Source organism: Lampetra planeri, chromosome 10, assembly GCF_965212315.1.
Source record: "Lampetra planeri chromosome 10, kcLamPlan1.2.h2, whole genome shotgun sequence".
Taxonomy (NCBI): Eukaryota; Metazoa; Chordata; class Hyperoartia; order Petromyzontiformes; family Petromyzontidae; genus Lampetra; species Lampetra planeri.
In genome coordinates, this window is record NC_136116.1 from 8,883,890 (window position 1) to 8,911,733 (window position 27,844).

Here is a 27,844-nt window from a genome sequence, read left to right on the forward strand (position 1 = left end):
GACACATTTTGGAACACGCCTGCCTTTTATTCGCCAAGCGAGACGTTTCAATGCACATCAATAGTCACGATCTCTTCATCGTAGTCATCATCATCATCATCAATGCTCCCCCACACCCCCCATCGCGATAGAGTATACGTTGGTTGCCACGGAACCAATGGAGGGACTGGGCGAGTCGTTTATCGAGACGGCACAAGCGGAATCCGTTCGTGGTGTTAACTCCTCTAGCCGGTGGCATTCGATGAAGAGGCCCATCGCTGAATGACGAGCCTCAAACATGTGCGACTCATCTCCAGTTTGCTGCTGAAACCAACGCTGCTGTAAAACAACCTTTGGTTAAGAAGCCCCATGGGCGGATAAAGTGTTAATGTATGTTTACATGGAGGGGAAATACACGTGTCTGTTGTTGTTTGTTACAGCACTAGGGTAAAGTTAAATGTAATGCTTTTGCCAAAAAATGTCCAGCCCAGTATCCCCCACCCCCTCCCCATGATGTGTTTGTGCCAACTTAGACCTGGGAGAGCGACGGTGCAGTGGTTTGCGCTTTGCATTGTGAATCTGGCAACCTGAGTTCGATTCCTACCCACATCTGTTCGTGGGGAGTGATATCTAAACTGATCCTGGCTGCCCCCTCCTTCACCAACCCGCATTTTCCAGCGTGAAGTATGGTCAAAAGCTCCAGTTACCGGTATGACATGGCGGATGCCTTAAGGCTGAATATTGAGTACGCCTATCACAACGGTTTTGCTCAGATTTTTCTTGAGCCCAACTTTGCAGCTTTCTTCATAAGCGTATCCCTAACATTTCCCGGAATGCACTCCAATTTGACGATGATGATTAACAATGGTGGGGAAATTTGAGACGTATCATGACTCCGATCTCCTTGCTGTCGGTGAAACGCCTCACTCGTTAAACACAATCCAGTGTGTGTGTGCGTGAGTGCCCCAGCTTGCGATCACGAGCTTTCACAGCGCACAGCTGTCTGAAACTTAACTGAGTATCCACACAACTGAACCGAAGAACAGCAGCGCATTGTCGTGCACCTGCGCCGTGGGTGATGGAGTGACCTCTCCATTCCGTGACTTCGAGTTTCAGCCAGGCAATGTTGTGTCACTGCGTGTTACGCATCACCTGGCACCGCTTCTCATTCTGGCGTCTGGATCAATTTACGTGTGAAAAGCTGCACTTGGATATCGACAAATGTGAGCCACGTGACGGCCTCGGGTGTGGTCTTGTTGATGCACCTTGACTTTAAAACGTCCCTTAGCCTGCAGCGAGTGGTGGTGGTGGTGCTAGTCCATTCATTATGGGCCCGGAGAAATGTTTTCATGGGTGCAACCCCCTCCCCCACCTCGCTGCCGCCCACCTTTCAATTAAATTAAAATCCTCGAGAGAGACACAGACAAGAGACAAAAACGTAGTGTGAGATAGGTAGAAATTTGGATAAAAACAAGAATGTAGTGAGAAGAGAGATGCAGACAAGAGAGTCAGGAGAGATTAATTGTTTTTTAAAAGTGAGCATGTTATGTCGATGAGAATTTTAACTTTAGTTAGTATATTTTATTCACCCCCATTTCCCCATGAACCCGGGCCCCACTTGAGCCGCTTTGGGTTGCTCAAGGCCCAGCGTCGCCACTGCCTGCCAGCTGGCATGATCCCAGCACACGTGTACACGTGTACAAGTTACGGCCCGTTTGTCAATCCACAGCTGGATGAGGGCCTCCTCCCCGACGCCGCGCTTGGCCGTTAAGGGTCACGTGACCACACCTCACCCTCTGCGTCCTGGCGAAGGCAGCACAGATGTGGCAGCATATGAAGTACCATTCAATACCAGCCATGGGTTTTGTTGCACTTGGCCCTCTGCTGATCACCAGCGTGAGCGCAGCTCGGCAGCCAGGTGCGCGACACGACTTGTTCCTGCACACGGCCGGTCGCCCATCCAAGCACGATCCAGGCTCAGTGCCCGTTTAGCTGCTTCCGAGTTCTGACGCATGCCGGGTGATTTTGTCACAGGAATCGCAGGTGTAATGACCGTGACGGAACTCAGTGTAACGCGTGTGGTGGTCTAAACGTAAAAGAAAAACAGAGACCCGTTGACGCCCGTAGACACCGAGGCTATAGAGCATGCACCCCGTTCTCAGAATCAACAATGGCCAACCCACGTTCTGTGTGTGTGTATATATACATACACACAGTGTATGTGTATTTACATACACACAGTGTATATATACATACACACAGTGTATATATAACTCGTGATGGTACATGTGGGTCAGTGCATACATTTTTATATCTTAAATAACTTCCGATGTCCATTATTTGTTTAGTTTCTTTTATCAAGCTGGAAGCTCTGGACCAGCCAAATGCGATGGCCAATGCTGCTGCTAATTCTACGCGGCACAAACATTATTTACAAATCAAAGGCGCACCAGATGCGTGCCATCTCCCTGCTCTCCTAGCCCACATCGGCTGCTCAAGCAGACACGACCACCGCAGCAAGCCGGATGCGTATTTTTACACGGAACAATCGTAATTTGCATCCCTCTGGGGGTCGCTAAAATAGGTACCACCCTGTTGAAGCTGCAGCAGCTTGCGTTGAAAACGTCAACAACGGTGGTACGACACGAGCTAAAAACTGTTTACCGTATATATATGTGTGTGCCCCCCGTCATAGGAATGAGAAATTTCAAACCGCCGGCTTCTGGACCAACAAGAGAGATAGGTGAGAATATCTCGCAAGGCCAGTTATTATTATTATTGAGGCCACTGTTATTTGTTGGGAGTCTCAAATTATTGCGCGCAGAACCGCATGGTGACACAAGCCCCATTCAACATCACCACACGAGTCGCCGAGGGGTGTAACGATGCATCATCGATTCACCGATTACGATCATCTCACGATGTAATGTACAGTACATGCAATCAAATCGCGTGTGTAAATAATCAGTGCTTTTCAATCAGTACGTGTTGTATATAACAAGAATAGTCATAGTGGGTTCACGGGACTTTCTCCATCCACTAGAGTCCATTACATTCAACACCAGCACCATCAGGATCTATCCCCTGTAGAAGTCTACAATCTCTTGCGTTCCTGCGATGTCACTCACGATCCATCTCTTGGACACGCGCGCCCACTGAATCGCTCCATCTGCACGGTGGGAATACTCGCGGGCGCATTCCCTACATTCACTACAATGTGGAGAAATAAAAAAATCGAATTTTGAATTGAACCGCGACCCTGGAACGCTGTGCGGCGAAAGGGGCGGTGGGAAATAATGACACCCCCTTCCAAACTGCATGCGCACGCGGGGCTTCATTTCACCCAGATCTGTCGAGTCGGCGAACCAGAAAACATTTCCCCCCACACCCGGCACATCACATCCAGTGTCCATCTCGCCATGGTTGTCGCAACCAAACCACGCGCCCCTCCCTCACCCCCCCCGGTCTACTACGAAGCGACGCGGAAAATATCCGGCGAAAGATGAAGCGTTGCACGCGCAACTCCAAGGGAGACAGACAACTGCGGACAGCCCGGGCTCGTTATTGCTCAAACACGACCGCTGATCCGCGAAACGAAGCGATTTGAATTGGACCGATGAGTTGTACACGGCTCAGAGCAGCTGCGTGGGCTCGTGTAGTGGTGAAGCGATTTGACTTTGCTCGGCGGTTCACTCGCTCGCGTGTTACGCCTCGATGCCGCGCGCTCTCTCTCTCTCTCCAACAAGAACACACGGACCAAAGAACACCATCCCGGCTCTTTCTAAATCGTCTTATAGACACACACCGAGGCGGCGGTGTGCTATCAACACGGCTGTCTGTACAGCTTCGTCTCATCGAGACAGGAGACGCAACCGTGAATGACTTTGAGTTAACGCTGCACAGTCGGCGTTCTCGCGACGTCGCTGCGCCACTTGCGTTACAATCTAAAATACTCTATGCATGTTAACAACGTAAGTATGCGGACACATGTCTTCTTCACATATGCGTCTCCGCGTACATTAAAACAAATTCTTACTTTGATTTATGCGTGTAATACTAAGCTACGGGCGCGGGAGCACCATCATAGCACTCGGGTGGCGTCACCCCCATTCATCATCGCAATGCGCGTAGGTAATGTCATCACGGCAGCGGTAACGCACCGGCACTATCGCCATCGTTTTCGGACATCCGTGATGGCCACCAGGCGCTCATCGCCGACGCGCCTTTCAAGCTCACGTCAGAGACCCGGGGCCAACGACGTCTCGATGTGCAGATACAAAACAACAGCTCCTACGGGGAGTTTCAACCTCCTTGGACCCACAACCACAGGTAGGATGTATGCGTTTCCTCGGCGAGGTATAGACCAGGGCTTTCCCCAACCTTCACTCATCGCGGCCCACCACGTTACACGTGTCCATGTCCAGCGGCCTCCGTTCAAATACGATTTAAGTCGTTACGCGCTGCACGCGCCCGATTACGGCGAAACGACGTCCCACTGGGTCTCTTTGATTCGAATAGGAACTCTGTACACCGTATGGCAAGTGCTGTGAGCGAGCACCCATGAAGGCCGGCACGGCACGAGACGGGGGAATGGGTGGCCAACACCACGCCCGTGTGCCGATGTTTACACACTGTATCGGGGTACTCATTTAAGGCTGAGGCGACCTAGGGGAGGCCCAGTGCCCGGTTCAAATATTCTCCACTATCATCGAACTCGGGACGCTGCATGGGTTCATTTGCGCAGTGCGATAATCACTTGGCGACCGCTCTCACCCAACGCACACGCAACCACAAGAGGCGTGCCTCTTCATTGTAATCAGCGCCGCTCCCTACGTCCACACATATGGAACCCGCTCGCAGACAATCGATCCTCTGTATCTCAACTTTTAATCTGTCGTGCACACCACGTGCGCTAGCGATCACCAAGCATGCGCGCGCGTGCGTGTGTGTATATATAGAACACGGCTGTCATTCGTAATTGAGTAGAGAAGACGCGATCGGTGCCACGTGCAGAATGCGCACCGTGGCAGTGTCACGAGGAGCGGCGTTTTGTTTTTAGCTGTTGTCAACACTCAGCTCGGAGACGGCGCGGCCACTCGTTTATGTACACACACGTTATAAATACAGGGCAAACCAGCCTTTGTCAAAAGTATATCCCTCCACAATATAAAACAGATATATACAGACCGCTCGGAGGGAGGGGGTGGGGTGTGGGGGCTCAGTGGCGATATCGGTGCGACCGTGAAGCAAAGAGACGCGGACACTGAAACTCTCAAGCGCACGCGACGCACTGCGCGCTGCGTCGCGCTAATTGCGAGTGGCGTGCCAATTAATTAACGGATTCATCGCTCCGTCTCGTCCCGTCTTTAATTGCCAATGTCGTCAAGCTTCCCTTGCGAGAGGCCTCTTCTGCAGTCGCGCTCACGATAAATCAAAATGCGCGCTCAAGTTTTCCGACGACTGCACGGCTGCACCCCGGTTGACGTCGGCGATGCGTTCCTGAAAGGTGCGACGGATAATGAAACGCCGTGAATTAAAAACAATTGACAGGGTAGTAAGTAGGTATGAGGTGAAGGGGCTGAAGCCGTGCGGATACGAGAAAGTGAGCGACGTTAGTGTGAGTTGATGCGACGCAAAACTGGTCGAGGTATTAATACAGTGACGACGTATTTGCGAAACAACGTAGAAGGGGTGGGGTGGGTGTGTACGCAAATCGGGGTATTACTGTAAAGTGAAAACTTTCAATGGTTGAGAGCCCCGTTTTTAAAGGTCACAAGCATTACACGCAAAGTGCTCGCCACACGTGAACACACAGTACCTTGCTGATCTCGCCATGTAGCATAAAACCGTCACGCGAACTTCGGCAATCCTCGCAGCAGACGCGGCGGCTTTTGGCTGCTGCCCATCGAACAAAGATGGCGGTCGCCGCGTCGCGTGGCGCTTTCGGATGCGCTTCTGCGGCCGTCTAAAACGTTCTTCCTTCCGATATTAGGAAGCCACGGGAACTATGCACTTTTAGATCGAAAATTAATTTCTTTAGAACGGCGTTTTGTGTTTAGATTGTTGTCCTTCCCCCGTACATCCAATTAGTACGGTTGGTTATGTACGGTGCGAAAGAAGTTCAACATGCATATATACATACGTACATTTTCAGAAACTGCGAGCCGTATTTTCACGTGTTTTTGGGCTTTTCCCCACCGCCCTTTTCAAATAAAATTGCGATTGAAAAGTTGTTGTTTTTTGTAAATGTAGACGCCGCATCTCTATCGGGCCACAAACTTCATTCAACTGCACGGCGAGCCGCATGCGTGTCTGTGAGCCACGGGGCGGCTCGCTCACCCTCCTCCTCCCCCACTAAGCTGGAGAGGCTCCTGCAAATTCCACGCAGTCAAACGAGCACGAAGACGCAATGGAAGCGTTGCGCGCGACATCTACACGAAGTTGGCTGGGGATCAATTCGCGTGCGGACGAATTTGTGTCGCTTCAAAGCGTGCCGAGGTCTGCTGCATCTCGTCGACAAGACGGGATCGTTCAACTCGCCACGGGAACGTGCCACGGCTGTTTTTGTCCATATGTAAATTAAATGTGTCCATATATACGTCATGAGCCGCGATATTATCCACTGCTTGATACGGGCCTCCCTAACCACGTGTCTGTATGTATACAGCCTACGTAGTACTCACCGCAGCGAGACCTACGCGTTTTGAGAACGAGGGTCGTACAATATGACACTAGCCTTTAGCTTCAAGGCGTCATCTTTCTGTGCTAAATATATTCACGAAAAGGGGGTAACATAAAAGTGCATTTACTTATAGGGGCTACTACAACACACAAGCCACATCAAAACATAAATAACCAAGTGCAATTATTTTCACGCGTAATTCTAAAACCTCGTTCTCAAAGTCGTACGGTCTCGACTCGTGTGTGTATCTACCGGGATTTCCTAAAAAAACGCGTATTCCTCGCGACTCGTTACACGCTATACGCACCCGATGATTGCTAAACGTCACACTGAATGTGAGAAAGCACTGTGATAAGACTGTGTGTGTGTACGCGCGTGACTCACGTGACCGTGGGCAGCGCCGATTCGTGTATCGAGATTCTGCCAACGTGACGCGTTACCAATCATCAGGCGCATGCAGCGTGCAACGACTTCGCGTTTCGAGAGGGGGTAAAACATGGCAAGGCAGGCCACAGTGAGAGGTGTTGACTGGAGTTTGGGAAACTCTGGTACAGACTTGTAGAAAAGCAGAGGTGTGGACTCGAGTCATGTGACTTGGACTCGAGTCAGACTCGAGTCATGAATTTGATGACTTGCGACTCGACTTGGACTTGCATAACAATGACTTTGTCCCACCTATGAGGTGTGGACTCGAGTCATGTGACTTGGACTCGAGTCAGACTCGAGTCATGAATTTGATGACTTGCGACTCGACTTGGACTTGCATAACAATGACTTTGTCCCACCTATGTAGAAAAGAACACACACACACACGTGGGCGCACGTGACTGCCAAAACTGTAGCAGGGTGGGTCCAGATGTGTTGTGATCCCCCCATTTAATTCTCTAAACCAGAAATGAATATGCAAATGAAAACAAATCATGGGTTCAATTAATTGGGGGCCACAAGACATCTGGAGCACCCGGTACAGACACCCACCCACACGTGGGTTCGGCCATGGAGCTTTTCTGTCCGATTTTGGCGAAACCGTGTCGATGTCTCCATCGCCAACAATGGACAGAATCACCAAGGAGATGGGTTTTTTTCCAGGAGTTTCATAAAGATGCACATCTGGTATAATTTTCACCACTCAAAGGCGCATAGCCTTCCACTGGTATCCACTGCGGGGTTTAAACGTTGGCACACGTGGCCACCTTTGAATAAATTCGTATTTGTTTCATCACGTGATCACCCTCCGAGAGATGAAAATACTGCGGTATGATCCCACTGCCATACATCTCAGGTGCCACGCGACTATTTCAAACTGCGTTCATGACCACCCATCATTCCACGCGTTTGTATCTTGTACGTACGCCACACTGACCTAGACTAGTATTAAAAGGTCACCTTAAGCTATCTCAATTGGCGTATTCTTATGAATGTGTTATTCGTGATAACAGCAGTCGGGTACTTATAAAACACACAGCGTTTACGGAACAACACAAAACAACTGTGATACTCCGTTGGCAGTGGTGCATACGCGTAAAAAAATTAAACGACTCAATAACACATTGGCAGCAAAAGCGTTGCGTTTCATGACAATTAAACAATAAGGTCATTCAGGTGGTGCTGTTGGTTCCGGCGAGTATGCACCAAGCGAATCAACATGTGTGGTGGTGTTTGCCAGCACCACACCGAACCACGTGTGTTCGCTTACCTGTTCACAGGTGCCATCAATGGATATGGAGCCTCACTCCTACAGAAACACAGCAGAGCCTTCCTTTAGGGGTACCAGCCTCGCGCTATGAGAACTATGACGTCAACACCAAATGTATTAAATTATAAATTATTATTTTTCAAGGATTCATGGGCACCAACATCACCGTTTTTTCGCTCCTCTAGAACCAAACTGTTTTTTTTACGAAATCAAAGTTTGATGTGGAACTGCGATTGTGTCTTGAAGCGGGCCTTTCGGAGGCACATACATTGTTGTAATACGTATAGATATTAATTAAATTCCATCAGTGGCGCAGATTCCCCAACTTAAGTCCTCGACTCACCACCACCCACACCCAGCATTTGCCAGTTGTTTAATGATTGTAACCCCCTTTCAAATACAAACTAAGTCGTTACACGCCGCACGCGTCCTATGATTGCTCAACTCATTCCACGTGCTGGAGCGACTGCCCCCGATTCGAATTAACGAAGGAACCGAGTGTGGTGTGTGTGTACGTATATGTACTGTGCTATGTCAATGGCCAAACCTCTAATGGGGTAGCGGAACCTTCGTGGTTATCTCATGTGCGCTACATTCCTGGCCATGCCTAAGAGGCGAGTGGTTATCTCAACCGGTGCTGGGCTCTTCCTAGATCGACTCGGCCTTAAACGTGTAAATATCAGCACTCGTGGCTGGGTGTGGCGATGGCCACCACCACCACCACCCCCCTCTTACGCGTCCGTTCCGACCGCAATAGCTTGGTGCTCGATCACAGCACCTGCCAGAACAGCCGGAAAACGGCGCGCGGAGGATATTTATTTCGCTGTGTACGTCTCCCAAATGAAATTGAGAGCACCGATTCAATTTAAACGAGAGGCGGCAGGGCCTTGCAGTGCGAGTGCGTTTGTGAAGCTGTTAACGTCTACGCGGGGAAGCTTTTGCACGTCTCCCACGTGAGGTGAGGGAGCAAATTAATGTTGTCCGTGTCTTACCCGACCTTCCCGTGTCGAGGTGCAACAGAAAAGCCCCCGATTTATATTTAATCAAAGCTCCTCACGGCCACCACGGATGTGTGAAGCAATCATCAGGCTCACACGGCCTGTAATTAATCGGCGCTTTAGCGGAGGTGAATTCGTAAACTCGGAACGCTGTAATGCGGTGGGTCATGAATGTTATGAAACCGAGGTAGTGACGGAGTCTCCGATGTGCACGACTTCTCGATATTTTGACTGAAATCTGAGTGTGATATGAAATCTATGATCACAATGCCTTATTAAATGCCCCTACTCTTGATCAATCACACTGCAGGTTTAACGAAGTTATCTTCTTCACCAATCTTTTGCGATTTAATTAGAATGTGGAGGTGGGCGAGAATTCAAGAGTGAGAGAGGGAAGGTTGTGGCGACATCCTCTCTGAACATTATTTGATTTCATAAAAAAAGACGGTTCATCTCCCGCTGTGAAGATATCCCACTGTGAGCGCTGTTTAGTTAACATTTAATGAATAATTTTTTTTTAAAGATAATAAAAAACATTTAATGATCCCCTGTGACCAAGGCAAAACAAGTGATGGATTAGAGCCAGGTTACTGTGGCCCACAATTGTATGCCTTGCCATGTTGATCAGTTGGTTCAAATAGAAATTAAGCCAGCACGCTGGCCACACCGGATGATCGCTAAACACTTCCCGCTAAGTCACCTGGTACACTCGCATACATATGCACACTTTAGTTGAATCGGCGCTATCTGTTGCGTGGGGCGTGCGCGTACACACATGCACTGCACATGCCCGATGATGAATTAACGCAGCTCGCAGGTCTAACAGAGAGCGCTGATTAAACTGACGCTATCGCTGTTGTATGCGTGCTTGTGTGCACACGTGCGTGTGTGCACACGTGCGTGTGTGCACACGTGCGCGTGTGCACACGTGCGCGTGTGCACACGTGCATCCCAGTGACGTTGACAGCTCACGATATCACGTGGGGCATGTGTAGCAATCAAGGGGTGTGCGTGTTGTGTGTTAACTACATCATCTGTACTCTTAAAGAAGATTCGTAAACATGGGATACCATGGTGAGTTACAAAAACTAGGGTTTGGCAAACGCTAGATGGGAGTAAATGCTGCCACTGGAATTTGTACTCGGCAGCCAGTAAATAAGCTCCGTTCTTTGTTGAAACACAACTTCTGCAGTGCATGCCTTGTCCGGACGCAGCTGCGGAATTTGCACAGCCCTGGAGTGTTCGCTTTGATCGAGGCCCTTCGAGCTGCTCCATCTCAAATGTTCGAACGAAGAGACGATGACTACGGTGAGTCCGCGGTCTGTACCTGAGGTGCTATGCGCCATACAGGATACAAAGACAAAAACAAAGATAGCCTTAACAGACTGTTGGGGCAAGTGCTCTTAGCGAGCACTATGAAGGGGAGCGGTCGCGAAACGGTTAGCGCGCTGCACTACGAACCCGGTGACCCGAGTTCGATTTATGCTCACGGCCAACACCAGTGACAATTATCTGAACCGATCCTGGGCCTCCCCTAGGTAGACTCAGCCTCAAATTAGTACCTGCTCCGCTGTGCACACGTCACCAAGAGGGAGACAAAGGTGGCCGGGCGTTGTGCTGGCCGGCCACTCAACCCCTCGTGTGCCGTGCCGGCCTTCATAGGTGCTCGCCATGCAGGACACACGTGTATATACACACGCAGGCTTAAATACATGACGTTAATTTCGGAGCCGAAACGGAATGCTCGCGATGTAGCGAAGGAGGCAGGCAGCAACACTGGAGGGTCCCAGAGGCACGGCGCTCTTTCCCCTGGCCACGTGGCCCGGCTTGGGAGGAGGCGGCGACGTCGACCACGCCGATCCCAACTGAGCCGTCGACACGACCCATCGGCGAAACGTTTCAAGACGAAAAGCCACGTGCCGACCGCACAGCGGATTGGGATGCGGGCGGGGGAGGGAGCGAGAGGCGTGAGCGATCGTGATTTCCCACGGGCAATCACACGATGCTGGTCGACGCCTTGGCGTCCCCGCGGCCGCACGACGCGTTGCTGTTGCCGACGTTGGAGTTGCAGCCGCGCGTGGCCGCGGCCGCTGCTGTCGCTGCGGCTGTCGTCGTCGTCGCCGCCGCCGTTGTTGTTGTCGTCGTGGCGGCAACCGTCGTCGCTGCCGCCGCGGCCTCGTCGGGGCAGCCGTGCTGAATGAGGAGCTCCGCGCACTCGGCGCTGTTGGCGCGACGCGCGTGCACGAGCGCCGTGTGTCCCCGCGCGTCCCTGGCGCCCACGTCGACGCCGTACTGCGGAGCGACGGTGAAAAGGGGAGCGGGGTCGGGGCAGGGTGGCGTGGGGTGTGCAGGTGGAGGAGATAAACAGTGACGTTTGTCGTGCGAGTGAAAAAACTCTCAACAACACAGCAAGGGGGGCAGCTCGTGGGGGCAGCGGTGGTGGGGGGCGGCGGGCAGCCGACTCACCCAGATGAGCAGCTGGGCCAGCACGACGTTGGCCATGGCGCAGGCGAGGTGCAGCGCGGAGCGTCCGTCGCCGTCGCCGTACGTCTCGTTGACGTCGTCGCGCGAGCCGTGCGCCAGCAGGAGCACGGCGGTGCGCAGCTCGTCCTCCACGACGGCGCGCAGCAGCTGCTGGCCCAGCGGCACCTCGCAGGGCGGCGCCGCTCCCAGGAACGCGCGGCTCTCGTACTTGGCTCGGATCCACCGCTCCTTCTCCTCCCTGGCGGAACGCGCGCGCACACGCACACACGCGGTTTCTCGGGGTTCTCAGAGAGGCGGAGGGCCGTTAACGCGCGAAACGGTTTCAACGTGAGGCTGGCCAGGCAGCCCCCCCCCACTCGACTTAACTGTCCCCCTCGCGACTCACTGAAGGGTCACGATCCTGATGAAAAGTCACGATTTCGACGAAGGGTAACGATCTCGGCGACAATCTTACGCTGCCGAGCAACTTTTGCGCACAAATAATTTGTAATTAAGGAGTTGTTGTTGTTGATGATGAGGATATTGGTCTCGAAAGCCTGTGGTTTAAAAAACAAAACGTTTTATACGTGTAAAGTGTGGTTGGCACCCACCTCTTCCAATGCGTATGGCAAGCATGACAGAGTTGGCCAGAATATCCTCTACAGCAGCGGTCCCCAACCTTTTTGGCACCAGGGACCGTTTCGTGGAAGACAATTTTTTCACGAACCGGAGGGGGGTTCATCATTGGGTCTTTCCCCCTTTTCAAAGCTCTCCAGCGACGTTTGTTTTTTTATTAATTTTGGCGAGGGGTTAGCAGCTTGTGGGCTTACCAAAACTGTGATTGAGACAAGTGCGCAATGCAGGACAGAGGCGCGGATGGAAGTGGTAAATAAAACAATGGGGGCGGGCCACGCGCGGACTCACCGCTCACCTCCTGCTGCTGTGCGGCCCGGTTCCTAACAGGCCACGCACCGGTACCGGTCCGCGGCTCTACAGTTTGTGCGAGTGCAGCCCCTTCCTCCAGCAGTGGCGTGAGCCAGTATTCTCAAGGCTGCTCCTTTTATATAAATGGAGACACAGAATTGTGACGCCATATGCTGTAACCCAGGATGCTCCACACACCGACGTGTGATGAGTGTATATGCAACTGCTCTTGCCGAGTTCAGTTAGAGACATCGCACGGATTGTGCGATGTCTCCAACGATGGACTGGTAGCCAAAGGAGGGAATGTGATTGCCAATACGCAGAGCGTGGAGCAATGCAATCAGCTCGTGATGCCGGAGCAAGAAGGGAGTGCTGCATTTTGAGACCACAAGAGATGGCGGGTGGCTTCAGGAGGCATTCATCCAGCAGTGGATAGATCATTACTGACGATGATTACGTATGTAATGTGTTCACATAACCCCGGGCAGCTGCTCGTGGCCACTACAATCACCGGTGTTAGAAAATAACAATCGATTCTCGATTCGAACCGTGACCCTGGATCAAGACCATTCATTGACTCTCCGAGGTGGTGAATCGTTACACCTCCAGCTCTCAGTGTCTGGCATTTGCATGAGGTGGTTGGGTGGTTGGGTGGTGTGGGGGGGCGGCTGGCGGGGTGAGTGACAAGTGCTGACATGAGCCCCCCACGGGATTCATCGAGGTTAATTGGGTGAAGCTGGAGATTGCTGCTGACGCCCGATGACCGCCATCCATTTCGCGGTGTCCCAGTGATGCGACTCCGTAATTGATTGCTCCCCGAGTGATTTAATGTACGTAACCCGATGCTTTCAATAAAGAAGAAACCCAAGGCTGTCTCGGTCAGCCAGTGTAGCGGGTGTTCTCCCCCCCTCACCCCCCACTAGGCTGAGAAATACGTGTTCCCGTGACACAGCCTGGTCGGGTCTTTAGAGTTTAGGATTCACCGTTCACACGGCAATGCTGAATATCGGCATCGTGGGCTCACCGACGACAATGCAACAGGACGCCTTCCGAATGGCCACGTTGTTTCACGCTCTGTTGTAAAGCACTTTATTGCCGGCGTGGTTGGGAAGGGCAATGGGCCTCCCCTGTCCAATCTCCTCTCTCTCTCTCTCCGCAAGCACCCGGGCCCCGACGGCCGATGGGCTCCAGTGCAGTTGCACTGCCTGCACACTCGGTATTTACGACACTGTTGCTCTAGTTAGGGGACTTTAAATAGATGCGTAGAAACTATCCCTGTTGTTTGGGATGCACCGTGACAGTACGAGCATCTCTTCGGAGGAGAAACGAACAACCGAATTTATGAGTAGATATTAAAAATAAAAGCAGTAATGAAAAAACCGAGAGGTTATGCTTTATTAAAGCCTCCCTTCACTCCCCTTTCCTAACCCCTACTTACCCGAGATCGTGGCCACCCAATCCTCATCCCCTGCACGCCCCTGCCATCGAAATAACGTCTTTGTTTATACCTTTTTTAATGTTAAGCGCCTTGTTCAAAGGCGCTCGATAAATATAAGTTAAGATCAAGCGTGACTTGAACTCGTGCGGTTACAACGCACGTGCGATGAGTATAAGGGGACTTCTCCAATCATGCCCTGTGATGTTCATTAACAATCACACAAGTCACCCAAGAAGCAAGAGGATTTTAACATAAAGGTTGCGTGTCCTGGGCTGTTCGACACCAACGTTAAGTTATGTTATTGAGGCATATTTAAGTGTAATAAGTGGAGTGCTTTTGGGAAATCGAATTTTATCATGAAAATCACCGTACCCAGCAGTGCGTGGCAATTACACTATATATTTTTTTAAGCAATTTTTTTATTTGCCACTTAAGGCCCACTGAGCTATATAGCTCTTTTTAGAATCGACCTGGCCACAAATGACAGCTCAATTAAGTGGCTAATCATGTGGAATGCATAGCAGCCAAATACTCCAGTCTACACGCATGTTGATTCTAAATGTGGAGAGAAAACATGCAAACTCCAAATATACAAGCGTCAGGGTCGGGATCGAACCCACGCACTCCTGCATACCAGGCGAGGTAACTAACATCTCACCACTGCTATGACAAGGATCAAACACGTAGACCCTGACCAAGCACATGTAACACAACCTGAAAGGTGATGCAAAGAAGCGTGGAGAGAGGAGGCAAGCTTGGAATCACACCGAGTGACAGAAAGAGGGACGCACGGATCAGAGTCCCGTTGCAAAGTAGAGACATCATATTGGCAGTTAAGAAAAGTGGAGTTTGGTATGGGCAGGGGCATCATGGGTTCGCTACAACGGCTGATGGCCCAGTAGTTGAGACTCATGACGGAATTCAAAATAGCATTTAGTCTGCACGCAGATTAAATGCTATTTTGAATTTAGGCTTATGAGACGGAACAACATTGTTACAAACGCGAGAGAACCAACCTCAAACACCCCCCCCCCCCATTCTACGCAATGAACTATTATAAAAAAACCGAAATAACAAAAACTATTATTTAATCAAATCACGGGAAGTCGTCGCATCGCTGCTGCGGTGGCGGTTGTGGCCGTGTGGTGGGGCGCGGTGCTGCTGCTGCTGGGGAATGAATGGGGGGGAGGGGGACCCTTGGGTTGCCCAACTTCCCCAGCCATCTACAAGAGGAGGAGAGCCTTGTTTGTTTTTCTGGTTTCTCATCCTCCTTTGAAGAGGTGGGCACACCCCCCCCCCCCCCGCTACAGGCACCACGCACCGCCGCCCTCCCAACAACAAACCTCTGCGGCCACGCAGACAACCGAGAAGAAGGCGGCTTAAAGAGCGAGCCGCCAAATTTCCTGTGCTCGCCCCGAGGATGAGGCGCTGCCCACCCCCCCCTCCCCCCCATTGTCTGCACAGCAGCGCTCAAAAAAAAACCACAGCCCCAAATTTCCTCTCTGCAGGGGGGGCAAGGTTGGGATAGGGGGTGGGGCCACGGTCCCAGCGAGCGACCACCCCCCCCACCCCACCACCCCCCCCCCCACCACCGCCCCCACTAACCCCCACCACCACCCCTCCTGCCACTCCCGCCCGCCCGCTCGTCCTTCTCTCCGTGCGGTCTGTGGGGGGGGGGGGCTGGTCGCCCCGGCATCACGGCGGATGGCAGCAGTGAGAAGGGGCGGCGTATGGGGGGGGGGGTAGTTAATGGGTGGAGGGGCACAAACCGACGTCATCGCGTCTTGCAGACCTCAAAAGCTCGCGGTGAAAGTGTGTTTCAGTAGGCTGCTGTTTTTTTGTTTGTTTTTGCCAGTGTTTTTGTTTGTGTAAATGTGCACATGTTTTTGTGATTGTCTTTTTGTGTATGTGTGTGTGTGGCGCTGTAGTTTGCCCACTTGCGATACGAACCCGGCGACCTGAGTTCCTCTCCCACTTACAACATCGGTGACGAATGTGTGACCCCGGTCTTGGGCCTAGGTCGACTCAGCCTTAAATGAGGATCTGGTGCGGTGTGTAAACATCAGCACTGGGAAGGCATAGGCGGCCGGGCGTGGTGCTCAGGCACACCCACCCCCTTGTAGGTTGCATCCTGCCAGTCTTCACAGGTGCTCTCGCTCAGAGCACTTGCCCCAATAGCGTGTGAAGACTACACGGGGATCTTTGTCTTTGTGCGTGTTTTTACAAGTGTAATTGTGTGTGTGTACCTGTTTAGATTCCCGCTCACGGCCAACACCAGTGACGATTATCCGAACCGGTCCTGGGCCTCCCACCTAGGTCGACTCAGCCTCAAACGAGTACCCAGGACCGATTTAGATAATCGTCACTTGCAATTGGCCGTCAGCGGGAATCGAACTGGGGCCGCCGGGTTTTTAGCGCAGCGCACTAATCGCTCCACCACTGCTCTTGCACGTATCAAGTATCCCCCGTGTAGCCTTAAGAGACTGTTGGGGCAAGTGCTGTTAGCGAGTGGCACCTATGAAGGCCGGTATGGCACACGAGGGGGTGGGTGGCCAGCACCAATGCCCAGCCGCCTTTGTCTCCCTCGTGGTGATGTATGCACACCGCAGCAGGTATTCGTTTGAGGCTGAGTTGACGATAATCGTCACTTGAGCTTGGCCGCGAGCGGGAATCGAACTTGGGTCGCCGGGTTCGCAGCGCTGCGCTGCTGTCAGTGGCCCTGAGCTCAAAATCAGAGCAGCTTCTCCCCCACCCACCCACCACCCTGCTGCCCCCCCCCCCCCCGCCGGCGAGGCACGCACACAGCCCGGCAGAGCGCAAGCCTTTCGCGACGGCACAGCCCAATGCCACTCCGCTTGCCCCCGTGGTAATTGCCCTTCAATTATAGTAATATCACAGGGTGTTTTGCGACGCTGGGAGATAGAGGATAAAGGCGACCCCATTCATGAGTCCCCGAGGGCCCCTGGGGGTGGGGGGCGAAGGCCGCTCGCGTCACTCGCCGGCGAGAGGGCAATTTATTGGAGATGAGAGGCGCGCTGTGTTGCCTCTCGCCCGGGATGAAAAGGGCAAGCGCTGGATCCTTTATGCGGCTGTCGATTTGAGATGGGGGTGGGAGCGTGGGGGGTGGGGAGCGCGGATGTGTGGGGGAGGGCCGGTTAGCACGCACGCCCGCTCGCCAAATCTGGCCGCGCTACGAGTCTTTTTCTCTCTCTCTCTCTCATTCAGCTGCCCCGGTGGTGGAGGATTGTAATGATGATTTACTCCTTCCACCACCGCAACCCCCCCCCACCAAACACAGCCGGAGACGGCGATGAATCGTCACAACTCAGGGCCGCGATGCGAAACGAGAATTTCACTTCCTCGGCTTTACCATTAGGGCTGTTTTTCTTCTATTTAAAATGTAATTATAATAAGCAGTGTTGTGCAACAATTTCACTCCCACAGAAATTCAACGATTTGCTGGCAACGACGATAATTTTATGAAAATATATTTTTAGTTGTATTCATGGTTTTGTGTATGTTGTTTATATTTATGTTACATTCGAAAGGTTTGTTCTTTTCATTAGCCTAAATGGCGCATCAATGGCGCATCGTTTGCAAAAAAATATATATATAAAATTAAGAGCTCTCTGTCAATCCGCCGAAGACCTCGACGCATCGTGTCGGTCATGCGGGCTTGTTGGACATACTTCACCGTTTGCTCAGGTTGGTCGCTTCCGACGAGTTCAGATATCACTCGCCACTCGTGTTCGTTGTGGCCTAGAAGTGAGCTCGGTAAATGGGCGCGGAGTGCAGATGCCATTCCACCGAGACTAACGGTGGAATGGCATCGAAAGGAGGGAACGATTAAATCAGCTTGTGTGCAGGTGATAGATGGATCGTTGCATCACATGAGAGATGCTGACAGCTTAACGATGCCTTCAATCCAGCAGTGCATTGATTATTGTTGATGGGGATTATTGGAGGAATATTTTGACGTATATAATACGAGTAGAGCATGTTTTCCTAATTGTAAATCCAAGGGGCCATCCATTTAGTAGGTACGCAAAAATCTGTCAAAACTTGACCCCTCCCCCCCTCCCTGTACGCACGCGTACTTTTTACACCCCCCCCCACCTGCGTGCGTACGCTTGATGCATTCCCCCCCCCCGAATCCTATAGAACGGCCGATATTTAATCCACACAGAAACGATCAACGATTAATAATATCAACGTATTTAAACAAACAGATAGTCCACCGCCGGACTATCCAACTCAATTGAAAGCCAAATTATTTTCGAGGCTACACCACCCCCCCTCCCCCCATTTCCTATGCGTACGTACATTGTCAGTAGACCCACCATACGCAAGCGTATGCATTTAGGTTAACCCCTCCCTCCCCCCTCCATGATACGTACTAAATGGATGGCCCATAATATCTAAGCCAGTAAAGCCACTTGCTACACTTCTTCCTCGCCAGATAGGTCCTCCCTGACCCCACCCTCAGCCAGCGTGTTCGTTAGCATGGCTGAAAGTTCTCTCCAGATAGTAAAGCGGTAGCGGTGGGGGGAGAGGGGGGGATTGGTGGTGTCAGATTCAGAGAGGGAAGCAGCAGGGAGGAGAGGTTCGTACTGAGCCACGGATAAGTCAAGCGGCCCCTGGGGGGGGGGGGGGGGGTGTGTGTGGGGGAGAGTGGGGATCATAGCAGGAAGTGGGAAGGACACGGGACGAGCACTCTGGGCCGTAATTACAACACGGGCACAGTCACGAGACGTCGACGAGACAATGGCGGGCAGGAAATGAATCCGGCAGCCGCAGATGGCTGGCGGAGGGCGAGATGCAACGGACGAGCAACACCCCCCTGCTGGGAGCGCGGGACGCTGCCGGGCAGCCACCGTTCCCGACTTAAAAGTTTCCAAAGAGCGGAAGGCGAGCAGAGAAAGTGGTTTCCCGTCTCTCTGGGATGAACTCTCCCTCCTCCTCCTCCTGCCCTTCCTCCTCCTCCTCCTGCTGTGGGTTGTGTTCATCTCTCGCCTAGGCAACGACTGTCGTGGAGATGCATTCCCCGGCTCCCTTCCCACCGGCCCACTCCTCCCTCCTCAACGGTGAAAAGTTACTCTGAATCAGAGGTCGCAAACGGGTTTTGATTCCTTACCCGTACCCGGCCGCACCAGGGTCGCAAACGGGTACCCGTACCCGGCCGTACCCGTACCCTACCCGTACCCGGCCGGGTACGGGTATCAGGTACCTGATTGCGACCTCTGGGATGAAGCCATGTTGCAGGCGTGGGTGGCTTGATTCTAGGAACTTGAATTGTGAGAAGAGACAAGACGTTGGGAAATGAGTGACAAACAATGTAAAGCTTTCGTGACTGCAGGGATTCATCTTCTTGGTTCTTTCGGTAAAGTCACGTAGAAGGGAAGTAATAAAATAATAAAAATAAAACATAATAAAACAATTCTCACGACGTTTCGGCCACAACGCAAGCAGCCGTCCTCTTCGCCTGAGGACGGCTGCTTGCGTTGTGGCCGAAACGTCGTGAGAATTGTTTTATTATGTTTTATTTTTATTATTTTATTACTTCCCTTCTACGTGACTTTACCGAAAGAACCAAGAAGAGTGACAAACAGTTACTCACCAGTGACTCACGGTCTAACCGTACCCGTACCCGGCCGGGTACGGGTCGCCGGGTATCAGGTAGGGTACGGGTATCGGGTACCCGGTTGCGACCTCTGCTCTGAATACGCTGTCATATAGCACACAGATTAACGGAAGCTACAATGGAAAGAATAGTTATAGTCTAGAATAATAAATATAATAAAGTGCATTTGGAATTCACGCTGTCATTCTTATCGTGGTGCAAGGCCACCGTGGAGAAAGGCGCTACACGTTTCACACAGTCTGCAGTAGTTACACAGTATGGGTCTCTGTTGCAAAGTGCAATCACACACGAGTAATTTGCAGGTAATCTTATGAATGTTGGCAACATGCGTATGTGAATATACATGCGATAAGCAGGCTGTGTTTCTTGGCTCGTTAAACACAATCTTGAAACTTACGTTGGGGAGATTTTTTTCTTCAAATCTCACCGACAAACGCAGCTTCATATCACCCGAGTGACATGACCTCAACAACACTGCCATACATGGCGATGCGATGTCAGTGGAGTAATATCACTCCAGTACACTCGAGTGTCAAGCTCGACCCAAAAAAAGTCTTCTCGTTAACGAATATTCACACTTGTATCAGACGGCCTGGGAATATCAGCCGTCGGTATGTATCTGTAGGATTACAAGAGGTTCTTGAATGCCTTCCAGAATATCTGCAATATGAAAGCAGACAGGGGTCTTCCTCCTCCTCCTCTCACGACAGGACAGAAGAGAAGCACGTGGGCAAAGACAATCCGAGCAGCCAACCCTATGTAAGCATGGGACTTTTGTCTTAGAAAAAGATGTATGTCCATGGGTCTCTATGTAAGTCTATGTATACGGGTGTCTATGTAAGTAGCGGTAGTGTAGTGGTTAGCGCGCTGCACTACGAACCCAGTGACCCGAGTTCGATCCCGCTCACGACCAACGCCAGTGACGATTATCTGAACCGGTCCTGGGCCTCCCCTAGGTCGACTCAGCCTCAAATGAGTTCCTGATGCGGTGTGTAAACATCGTCAATGGGAAGACAAAGGCGGCCGGGCGTGGTGCTGGACACCCACCCCCTCGTGTGCTGTTCTGGCCTTCATAGGTGCTCGCTAACAGCACTTGCCCCTACAGTCTGTTAAGGCTATACAGGAGATGTTTGTCTTTGTGTGCGTGCAGCTAGGTGAGTGTGCATGTATGTATGACCGCGTGTATATGCTTGTTGCAATTGCATGAGAGTACGTGACTATGCATGAGTGTGCATAAGTGCCTGTTGGCAAGTTTGTGGTTAAGTGTGTGCATGAGTGTGTGTGTGTCTAAGAACGAGTGTGAATGTGCAGGAGTTTGTGGATGTGCAAGTACTGATGTGTGTATATTTTAGTGTGTAGGTGAGTGTGTGTGTGTGCATATGCATGTTTGTGTGTGTCTAAGTATTTGCACGCGCAAATAAGTGCGTGTGCAGTCTGTTTAGGCTATACGGGGGATATTTGTCTTCATGTAAGTATATGGTTCTCTGTGACAGCCTATGGATCATCTACTACACACAAAGTGCTTGCCACAGATGAAGCACAATACCTCGCTGACCTTGTCAAGGAGCATAAACCATCACGTGAACTCGGACATCCTCGCAGCGGCTTTTGGCTAGCCACCAAATAAAAACGGTCACCGCATCGCACGCTTTCAGATGCGTGTCTGCGGCCGTCTGGAACGTTCTTCCTTGCAATATCAAGAAGCCACTGGAGCTTATGCACTTTTAAATCATCTAGATTGAAAACGAATTTCATTAAAACTGCTATTTGTGTTCAGTTTGTTCTTCCCCTGCACATCCGATTAGCATAGTTGGTTATGTATGGTGCTAAAGAAGTTCAATATACATACAATTACATAGAGACCCGTACACTTCCATAAACCTACATAGATATCCATACACTTACATAAACCATGTACATGCAGATAATTAAAGAGACCCATAAGCCAAAAATCACATTGTTGCATGGGGTCGTCTTGCTCGGAGTTTCCTTTCTCAAATCAATCACCGCAGATTCTGGGGACTCTCACACCGCGTAACTCGTGTTGCGCAAATTGCATCCAAAGTAATCCTGTTCTGCATGGGAGGAGGCAATCACCGGCAGATGCACCGCGTGCGCCACCCACCTCCCTGACTGGCGATTGGCACTTCGCTCGCTGGATAGGGTGGGGGGGGGAGCAGAAGGAAACGGCGCTACTGGGTGTGATCAATGGCCTGAATTCAATTACTTCTGCCATCTCTCGGCTAATTGAATGCAGTGATGTGTGCCGCACACTGCTCCCCTCTCTTCCCTGCCGCAACCATTATCGCCGACTTGTCTTGATTAGTCAGGGCTTTTGATTTTTTTTTTTTTAAACCGCGATTGGGGGAAAAGAGATCCAACAGCACAACAGGAAGGAGTAACACCGGAGTACACAACTACCACCCTGAACACCACCACTACAGCCACCATCCCCCACTACCATCACCACCACCAATCTAATGACCGCCACCACTATCATTACCACCCACCACTAGCTCCTGATCACACGACAGATTCACCGCTGTAAACAGGAGATGAGTTCATCCACCACCTCCACTACCACAACAACCACCACCAATCCCACGAACATCACCACCACCACGACTACTACCACCATGACCTCCACCACAACGGCCAAAATCCCCACTACCATCACCCCCACCCACAACTACGACCACCACCACCACTGCGGCCACCACCCCCACCACCATTTGAACCACCACCACGACTTCCGCTATCATCACCACCGACCACTGGCGGCAGCGGCGGCGGCGACGACGGTTGGGGGCCACAAGCCGCCACCGTCACGCGGCAGTCGGTGGGGCCTCACCTGGGCGAGTCTGGCTGCGGCCTGCCACGGCCCCGCGTGTCGGCCTCCCACACGCCGTTGGCCGTGGAGTTGCCGATGGCCAGCATGACGGCGGCGAGCTCCAGCGGCCAGTCGTCCAGGTCGAGCGAGCGCACGCGCGACAGGTGCGTGCCCAGGTTGCGGTGGATCCCCGAGCACTCGATGCACATGAGGGCACCCAGGTTCAGGCTCGCCCAATCCGGGTCTGCGGACGGACGGACGGACGGACGGATGGGACAGATCGATAGGTGGACAGATCAATGGACAGATGGGTGCGTAGATGGGTAGAGGAATGGACAGAAAGATGAACGGGCAGATTGACGAATGGGCAGATGAAATTATAGACGAACGGTGCATGTGTGTATGTGTGCATGTGTGCATGTGTGCATGTGTGCATGTGTGCATGTGTGCATGTGTGTATGTGTGTATGTACGTATATATGTGTCAGTGCTACCCAAACGTCGGCGTGCGTGTATCAGCGTCGTGCATGTATGTGTCTGTGTGTGTGTATCGGCGTCATTTGGATTAATGTGCATGCCTGTGCACATGTGTGTGCCAATGTTAGTATCGGTGGAGAATCCATGGGGGGGGGGGGGCTACCACTGCCCCCCCCCCGCCCCCCAAAAACGCTAAAAATTTGTAGTTAATTGATATTTACCAGAGAAAATATACTGCCATTTTTTTCCCCATTATGATTAATCCAGGGCTATATTTAAAAAGCTTAACATTTCATAACCTACCACCCCCCCCCGCCTTGGGAAGTTTCTATATCCGCCTCTAATCCTCACGTGTACGCGTGAACGCGCCTGTACGCATACGCGGTGCTGGCCACACTACTCCCTCACGCACCGTGCCAACCTCAACAGACACTCGCTCACGGCACTTGCCTCGACAGTCCGTTAAGGCTATATGGGAGACCTTCGTCTCTGGTGTAAGTATGTATGGATGTTGAACTTCTTTCGCACTCTACGTTGCCAACCGCACGAATCGTAGGTGCGGGGAAGGGCAAAAAAAAGCAGTTTTCAATATAGATTTAAAGTGCACAGCTCCAGTCTAGAAGTTTTCGTGACTGCAGGAATCCATACTCTTTGGTTCTTTCGGTAAAGTCACGTAGGTACAAAATAAATTAAATCCCGACGTTTCGGGTGCAACGCAAGTGCCTGTCATCAGGTGGAAACAACCACAGCAATAAACAATTGCTGAAGTCGGAGAAAAAAAAAAGCAGGCACTTGTGTTGCGCCCGAAACGTCGTGATTTAATTTATTTTGTACCTACGTGACTTTACCGAAAGAACCAAAGAGTATGCACAGCTCCAGTTTCTTCCTAATATTGGAAGGAAGGGCGTTCCAGACGGCCGCAGAAGCCCATCTGAAAGCGCACGATGCAGTAACCGTCTTGATTCGATGGCTAGCCAAAAGCTGCTTCGAGGATGACCGAAGTTTGCGTGGTGGTTTATGCTCCTTGATGAGTGACACGTGCGTGAATGTATTGGCGTGATGCTCGCGGACACGCGGGTCAAAACTCACTGGGGGCGTCACAGTCCACGCACACAGAATTCCCGCGCACGTTCCGGATCGACTGGATCGTGACCGCATCGCTCTGGCTCCCCGTCCGCGTCTGCTCCACAGGGAAAGCCATACATGCACACCATATCCACCTTCAAAGATGCCCTGTGACAGTCAAAGCTCGTAAACAGACCACATTGTTCACGAGCATCTAATGAGGGAAGGAATGGCACACTGGAGGGTAGTAGGCCAGAACCACCCTCACCACCTGTGTCTCCCCATCTTTGATGTTTATTCATCACATCAGTTACTGACTTGAGGCTGAGTAGACCTAGGGGAGACCAACGAATCGTTCAGATATGATTGCTGTTGTTTATGGCCAGGATTTAAACCCTTCTGGAATCTAGTCCAGTAACCAGCAAACCTCTGCTCCCCACTACACACCCCAACACGTATATATATATAAACACAGCATTGTAAGTGGATTTTAGATTAACTTCAATGCATAATCTAGGTTACAAGATTTCCAACTATTTCACGAGAAGTGCCATTTATTTAAGTAGGGTATTTAAAAAAACAGATACTTGGGTGAGACGTAGTTATTTCTCCTGACTTCTCACAAGAAACAACGTGAAAGTCGGACCACTCCGCGCCAACGCAGGCAATTCAAATCCCACCAATGCACGGGAACCACACCATCTTGGTTCTTTCGGTAAAGTCACGTAGAATGGAAATAATAAAATAATAAAAATAAAACATAATAAAATAATTCTCACGACGTTTCGGCCACAACGCAAGCAGCCGTCCTCAGGTGGAGAACAGGTCTGTCGAGAAGACAGAGTCATTCAGACTCTGTCTTCTCGACAGACTTGTTCTCCACCTCGTGAGAATTATTTTATTATGTTTGATTTTGATTATTTTATTATTTCCATTCTACGTGACTTTACCGAAAGAACCAAGATGATGAATCCCTGCAGTCACGAAAGCCTTAAATCGAAAGGGAACCACACCGGCGTCACAATAGAGAGCGTGCCATGTGCGAGGTCAAAGGACGTTAAAAGAGTGCCGGCAAGCGTTGGCCACCGTGTGCCGCCGACCTTGCTGCCGGCGCTGTGGCAGGACTGCAGGCTGGCAAAGATCTGGCTCTCGATGGCCTGGACCCAGGCCTCACGCTCCTCCGCATTGGAGGCCTCCAGGTGCCAGCTCTGCCCCGTGAGCGACACGATGAGGAACTCAAACGACTCCTCCGCGTCTGCTGGGGCGGAACGAGGGAGCGGTAGGGGGGAGGTGGATTGGAGGGGGGGGGCGTACAGGGATGAGGATGTTCCAGAGTGCCGGTTTTAATAACGATAATAATTTTTGGGACTTTGTCAAAGCACTGTTGGAAGAAGGCCTCCTCGTGCCACGTCAATGTCAGGTGTTGTTTGACCATACTTCACCACAATTGTCAGTGGGGGTTGGCGCTCTCTACAACACATTGACAAATATCACCGGTAGTTGCTTTACAACTCAAGGCTTTCATTTACATCACGAGTGTCGACTTCTAACCCCACTACGCTACGTCGTGGAATTCGTATTGTTCAAATCGCATTGTTTAATGTAACAACTTGGGAACGTCTCTCTCCCCCCCCCCCCCCCCCCGTAAAAAGGCACGAGCGTGCACGCCGACCACCACGGCCGGAACCTGCACCTGCCCCCCTCCACTTCTCCCCTCCCTCCCTAACACCCCCCCCCCCCTTTCTCTCCCACCACTGGAAGGAAGCAGCCGCAGCCTTAAATCAATCGGCAGCGGCACGGGGGCGATGATTTCGAGACGAGTTCAAAACTTTGGCATCGCCGTCGGAGCTTGGAAAGAAAAATAAGAGCGAGGAATGTTTGCGAGCGGCACCAAATCCCTACGCAGCACGCCGAGGACCCGACCACCAGTGTCCGGTTTGTGTTCCCGGCCTTGGAAAAGCTGTGACTGACGGGAGTATTTATTATGCATTGTTGCTCGCCACTATCCTCTAATGAGTTTTTTTATTTAAATAATAAAAACAACGTGGTACATTTCGACGTTGCCTCTCGAAGACAAGAGCCGGCGGGGACGCGCTTTGAGCCGCGTTGATTGGCGACGAGCTACGGGGTGAAGAGACGCAAGAGCCAGATTGTGATTTTCAGCGCAGACGCGATGAGTTGGTGGAAATTAAAGTGATCTACTTGATATGTGAGCAACGCAAGAAAAAAAACAATTAGCGCAGCTCAGAAACACGAAAAACATAAAAAATGGATCGTGAGGTTAAACGAGTTTAGTCAACACACACACATTGGTACAACGAAGAATGTAACAAAAATGCAGAAACGCTAATTGTACTAATTTACAAAAAACTAATTGGTGCATAAAGTGGTGTTAACAAAGACCGCCTCCATCAGATGTGAAAATGGTTACATATGTTCTCGTACATTTCTGCCCCTTGTTTTTAGAGGAGGAGCGGGCTTCCTTTGGAATTAAACAATTATGCATGAATTGAGGGGTGGGGGGGGCAGGGGGCCCTAGAGGTTTGGCGAAAAGGCTTCGGAAGGCCGGACATCCTGGCCATGCCCGCTGTGAGCACAGACGCCCGTCGCTCTCTCTCTCTCTCAGCGGCCACGGAGAGGCCGTGCGAATGCCACATCAAGGATACGCCACAAATTAATAACCTATGGCAACAAAATTAGCTTTGCGGCTTCCCCACCTCGCGCGTTTCCTCCCCAAAACAATACGCCGCCGAAAGGGCAACATCCGCCTTTCGCAAGGACAAAGACGGCCTGTGCCCTCGCGCGCTTCACCAACAAGGCCCGCTTTTGTCTGATGCTGTTCCAGCGTTCGTGGGGGAAGCTTTGCGGCTCCCACGAAGCTCTCGGGAAATGGGAAAACGCGGCCAGGGCAGGGGCAGGCCCCGCGGCGGCGGCGGCCATTATCTGTCGGAAGGTGGAATGAACCGCACTGGCACAAACAATGGGGAGACGTGCGCAGACGAACGAGCGGACAAACAAACGGACGGACGAGCGGACGAGTCATCGCCGAGGGGGTAGGAAGAGGCGTAAGCGCAAGGGGGGGGGGGGAGGGTAGGTTCCGACGGTGGGCCGGCCGGCCGGCCGTACCTTCCGCGCTGTTGGCTGCACCGTCCGGCCTCGGGTTGGCGGCGCTCTTTTTCCGCCGGTGCTTCTTGCGGTTGGCGTGCGGCGATGCAGGCGGCTCCAACTTGGGGCTGATGGTGGCGCAGGGCGCCAGCCCAGGGCCCAGGGAGTCGCACGTGCCGTCGGCTGCGCGACCGTCGCGGAGGGCCCGGCCAAGCGGGCCAGACGCGTGCCGCCAACGGCCACCGACGGCAACCGGCACACGAGCAACGAGACACAGCGAATGAGGAAGATTCAACTCGTTTTTTTCAGACGTTTCTTTGAGGGCATTCTCGACCGATGGTCCCAGCCAGTTTCCCTTGATGCCATCCCCACTTTGCCGTCACGACCTTCTGCCAGATTCCATCGTTTTGCAAAGTTGATGATATCCAACCACCAAGTTCTGGTCTTGCAGTCTCATCATCATCATCACCACCACCACTGCCATATGTGTTTAAGTCTTGCCCTTGTTCCATAATAAATACATCATCACCACCACCACCACCAGCAT

At 51.7% G+C, this 27,844-nt stretch overlaps 1 protein-coding gene across 2 annotated transcripts in view; it reads right to left on the reverse strand.

The window, feature by feature from the left end:
* Nucleotides 1–9,586: 9,586 nt before the first annotated feature.
* Nucleotides 9,587–27,844, reverse strand: part of LOC144720974 (arf-GAP with GTPase, ANK repeat and PH domain-containing protein 1-like) — a 111,538-nt gene continuing 93,280 nt past the window's right edge. For both annotated transcript variants that reach the window (XM_078598201.1, XM_078598200.1), the window contains exons 13-18: nt 27,319–27,480; nt 25,293–25,447; nt 24,217–24,307; nt 22,673–22,895; nt 11,822–12,077; nt 9,587–11,647 (exon numbers count right to left, since the gene is read on the reverse strand). In XM_078598201.1, the coding sequence (XP_078454327.1) occupies nt 11,351–11,647; nt 11,822–12,077; nt 22,673–22,895; nt 24,217–24,307; nt 25,293–25,447; nt 27,319–27,480 (1,184 nt within the window). In that variant the 3' untranslated portion in view covers nt 9,587–11,350. The remainder of the gene's footprint in view (nt 11,648–11,821; nt 12,078–22,672; nt 22,896–24,216; nt 24,308–25,292; nt 25,448–27,318; nt 27,481–27,844) is intronic.